The sequence below is a fragment of the Zootermopsis nevadensis genome, unplaced genomic scaffold (genome assembly GCF_977971745.1).
Source record: "Zootermopsis nevadensis isolate Lab colony 2312 unplaced genomic scaffold, Znev_1.0 Znev_ptg000003l, whole genome shotgun sequence".
In the NCBI taxonomy this organism is placed as follows: Eukaryota; Metazoa; Arthropoda; class Insecta; order Blattodea; family Termopsidae; genus Zootermopsis; species Zootermopsis nevadensis.
In genome coordinates this window covers 13,828,137-13,832,657 of record NW_028259135.1, presented here as the reverse complement: position 1 = coordinate 13,832,657, position 4,521 = coordinate 13,828,137, and the positions used below count along the sequence as shown (strand labels likewise).

At 33.6% G+C, this 4,521-nt stretch overlaps 1 protein-coding gene across 3 annotated transcripts; it reads right to left on the bottom strand.

Annotated features, from left to right (window-relative positions):
* Positions 1–300: 300 nt before the first annotated feature.
* On the bottom strand, positions 301–4,388 carry eIF2Balpha (eukaryotic translation initiation factor 2B subunit alpha). Of its 3 annotated transcripts, none has more exons than XM_022079993.2 (8): positions 4,221–4,388; positions 3,432–3,533; positions 2,599–2,738; positions 2,397–2,513; positions 2,186–2,298; positions 1,597–1,741; positions 1,112–1,237; positions 301–527 (listed from the first exon to the last, which is right to left on the bottom strand). In XM_022079993.2, exons 1-8 carry the CDS (start codon positions 4,270–4,272, stop codon positions 378–380), a joined length of 945 nt encoding a protein of 314 aa, XP_021935685.1. In that variant the 5' UTR covers positions 4,273–4,388; the 3' UTR covers positions 301–377. The 3 variants fall into 3 exon arrangements, with proteins under 3 accessions (XP_021935685.1, XP_021935686.1, XP_021935687.1); XM_022079994.2 differs by having other exon boundaries at positions 4,150–4,299; XM_022079995.2 differs by lacking the exon at positions 4,221–4,388 and adding an exon at positions 4,061–4,080.
* Between the last annotated feature and the right edge of the window lie 133 nt (positions 4,389–4,521).

Below are 4,521 nucleotides of genomic sequence, written 5' to 3'. Positions count from 1 at the left end.
ATCTAAGACAGCACAAAATTTGTAAGCATCATAATCATTCACTTACCAGTAGTGGGAATTTTCAGAACTAATTTTTTTTTAGATATGTGAATAAAAGACTGCGTTTCATTTATATAGAAAACAAATACAAAGAACTTGTGTATCATTGAATATGATACATTCTTCTTATAATGAGATTTTTATTGTAAGACTTGCTATAATGAAATTATCCATGATGGAAAATGGAATATTGAAGTGCTGCGAGGGACGGAAATCTGATTTTCAGGATTCAGGCACTATTTTGTCAGCAACTAAGTTAAAGATGTTTTAAGTAAATCATATTTATTTGTACAGTAAAAATAAGTATTTTATAGAATGTTTAGGTTACAGATAATATTTCACAGATAGAGCTTGATAAGTTCATCACTCACAGCAGATGGTGTAAGAATACCCAGATCAGTGAAAAGCAATGTGATGTAGCTTGGAGGGGTGTAGTCTACCAGAGGGTGCTCCTTACTCAGATCTCTGCCTAATTTGCTTGATGTATACTGTAAAACAATTTTATCATCATCAAAACCAGCTTCTTATTCTAGATGAGAAAACTAAGGAACATGGGCATTTTGTCAAAAACTTCACCTGAAACTCTTAAGTATGTAATATGGCCAAACTTTACAGCTCACAGGAACTATATACTTAAATCTTTCATTTTCCAAAATATCCATAATTACCAATACAGTAAATGTTATAAATATTTTTAGAATTGAATAGTGGAAAAGCTGAGCATATCTTGCAATACCTTAAAACAGGCCATGATAACCACCTTCCAAATCTGTATCTAGCAACCATTCATAATCAAGTTTTATTTCACACTACATAACCTACTGGCTATCCTAACTTGGGCTATCATCAGTCTGTCCAGGGGAATGCCAGAATAGTATCTTCAAATAGGTATGACTATCTACTTTCAAATCCTTAAACACTCACTATTCATCATCCTCTTCCCATTCCTTTGGCACTATATCACTTCTGCAGTTGAAACAGTGCATAGTGGTTAAAGTTCTGATGGTGAGGCAGGTAACACATACCAGTATTATATCATTAATTGGAAACCTGTTATTAACAGAATACTCACCTTGAATTCATTAGGCAAATCACGTTGATTGAGAGGATAGAGTCGGACAAACTTAAAACTTTCTGTGAGTACATAGAAAGGCTTCTTCATTTCACGTGCACATACTGCCATTGTATAGCTGCCCACCTAAACACAAAATATGTGCATATGTACCTACTGTGGTATTAAACAGATATTGACAAACTTCAATTTTCAGGTCATTATTAAGACAATATTTCATCAACTAAACAAAGGGTATGAATATGCCAGACAAATATATCGACATACAAAATAAGCATGTGAAAATATATTTGTTCTGTGAATTACATTAATTGAGTCTCATTGGATTATTTTATATGTATTACCCTAAGTCTGTTCAGGTATAAATGCTGTTTTTATTTTATTTATGTCTTAATGACCTAATATTTACAGTTTACAGTACATAAAATGAATCTCTCTTAAAAAACAGTGACATTATTTTGGGTTATTTCATTTCTACTACTCACTTTGTTGATAATACCACCACTCTCAACCACACCTTCTGCACCAACCATAACCATGTCTACCTGTTCCATGACATAACCAATAGCAGAATCAAGTATCACAGTGCAGGGAATGTTTTCTTCTTCAAGCAGCCGACGCATTTCTACTCTGTATTATATCACAAAGAAATTGGCTTTTATTACATCATGACTCATGTAAGTAGTATAAAATCGAGTACTATAAACATGAAAAATGTATGTGTCAAATTTTAAAAAGAATACATTTCAAATACTTTTGAATTTAAAATCCAACATCATCTGCTATTTGTATGCTGCCCTGATGCCTGAACAGTTGAAGGGATATTTGAGGCTCTTCATATATTAACTTACTAATGCAACTGTTGAGAAAACATTTTCATAAAATGGTGGCATTCTGAAACAAGGCTTCACAAATTAAATAACATTTTACTTGTAATATTTCATACACGCTGCAATTATAGTCAGCTATCTCAGTGGAAGTTTCAGACATCCTAGAATATACAATCTACTGAATGAGGTATTTTTATAACCACAGTTGCTTTCATTTTGGTCTCTGTATTCTTTACATACATACCCACTATTGTCTGGCGATGACATTGTAATGTAAACCTCAAACCTCTTGTTAGCTCGTGCTGCTTCTTTCATTCCATGCAGAACAACACGTGATTTGGAGTGAGTGAGGACACGCTAAAGTCACAAAACAAAGTTACTAAATCTTACTTCATAATTAATTTCATTACACAGTGACCAACACTACAATAACTAGATTTTATATTAAAACTTACAGAACCATCAACAATGAAAGAAGATGCCAACTTTGCAACTTTTCCTCTTGCTTCCATTAGTTTCTTCAAGAAAAGCTGACCACGATGCAACATGATGCTTTTACACTCCCCAAATGTCTGTTGAAATAAAGATGAACAGCATTGACTGAAAATTACTTTAGTCAAGTATAGTTAATTCTGTCCAACTTAAGCAAATGTTTACCTTAGTATCAAGCTTTGCCAGAGTAATGAATCGTAGGAACAGTTCACAGCCTGATGCAACTGCTGTGACAGGATAATCTGTATTCTTCATTGCATCCACAGCTGCCTGGAGATTGGAGTCTAATTCCTGAACTGTTTCTGCTGCAGAAATTGATATTTACTATTAATCTGTTTATGGAAGTGTTTAAGAATTATGAAATAATTAATACATAGCTGAATTTCTCAAAGATGTCTAGAAGTCAAACCAGCCCCATTAAAGCTCTATATTCTCAGCAATGCCAAGTAAAACATATGCATGTACTATCAGATTCTAATTCTCACAGATGTACAAATTTTTCTTTTTACTACCATTTCCAGAATAGCTCTGTGGATAACCCTTCCTAGTGAGTTCTTTCATTTTGATGAAACAGCCATTTTATGTGTAATTTCATGTAACTTAAATTTACAGTGGTAAGTCAGAAATGGCCAAGTTCATATTCATTGATACAAACAAACAAGTATTGTATTTGTGCCATGACATGTTTTACACTTTTGGATTAGGCCTGTGAAGGATCTATGGAATGTAAATAAATTCTACTGTGTTCTGTTTAATGCTAATTAGAGTATAATAATTTATATACATTCCATAGATCCTTCATAAGATTATGCCAAGGACTTACAATGGAGACAAAATTCAAATTATAACCACTTATGTGTAGCAAGGATAAATATGCTCAATAATGCCTTTGTCCCCAAAGCTAATCTTTACAAAATGAAGGAGGATAACAGGATCAGATATGAACTTGGAATGTAGTATAACACATAATTGAATCATGTAAAACAGTACACACTTACAAGTATCACGTTCTAAAACATTTAACAACGTTCTAATAGCAGCCATACCCGCAGACACATCCTGCTCATTTTCCAGAATACCACCAAAAACTTCTTCAATTTCTGTGAAGCAAAAACAATACATCAGTGATGTGTGGTGGGAGTAAGGTCTGGTTATGCTGAAAAGCACAACTACCTGTTGCCTTTACATTAATACATATGTCATACATCTGTAACACATTCCATAGACCTGTAAGTTTGCCAGATAACAGGATGTGGAATAAGTCATAATACAATACATACATGGATAATTCACACTATTATAAAGACCACATTACCAGCAAAGACCACATAATAAAGTATTGATATGTTACAAATAAATCTACCCATTACAGCAGATGAAATAATCTGTTCATTTTGTATTGTATAAAGGAAAGAAAAGTAAAAATTAGAAATTCATCAATTATGTACATGGTGTGTAATTTGCCTTTTTTTTTTTTTGTAAGACCTATGAGACTAGATGCTTAAACTGTTGGAAGCTTTGATGCCTGCTTAAAATTTTTGCATCTTCTGAAAACATAGCTATTTTATTTTGTACAATAAATATCATTTTGCTGTTAGATGGACTGCCTCTTAAAATTATCCCATACTTAATTATGGATTGCGAATGGCAAGATAAACTGATCTGTATGTCAGTACTGCTGACATGGATATAACTGCATAACATGCTCCACTTAACCTGGGTGTCAATTTCAGCGACATACGATAAACACCGTCATACAAAGGAATCGTGTACATCAGGCATTATACCTTTCTTTTTCATTTTCAATGTACGGGGCACACAAAACTCATTCACGCACATACATTTATTATGCTCAAGCGGTTCTTGCACTCAAGCTGTGTGAAGTGAGTCGCGTGTGGAATTTTATTTGGTAAACTTGTCAGCATATATACTGACATCTTTGAACCATTTATAAGAATTTCGGTTGCTCACAATGGATATCACGAAACATCGCCAGTGGTCATAAATGAAGTAGTTGCAAAGCCGCGTTATCTGGGTCCATCATAACGATGTGATCCGTACCAGATTATCTATGTCATGCTCCTAGAT

Bases quoted from the DNA above. Each gene is read 5' to 3' on its own strand.
- eIF2Balpha (XM_022079993.2), bottom strand. From the start codon at position 4,272: ATGTGCGTGAATGAGTTTTGTGTGCCCCGTACATTGAAAATGAAAAAG. The intron at 3,534-4,220 runs GTATAATGCCTG...TTTGCTTCACAG, and splicing joins ATTGAAAATGAAAAAGAAAG to AAATTGAAGAAGTTTTTGGT. The intron at 1,238-1,596 runs GTGAGTAGTAGA...TTTTGTGTTTAG, and splicing joins GTGGTGGTATTATCAACAAA to GTGGGCAGCTATACAATGGC.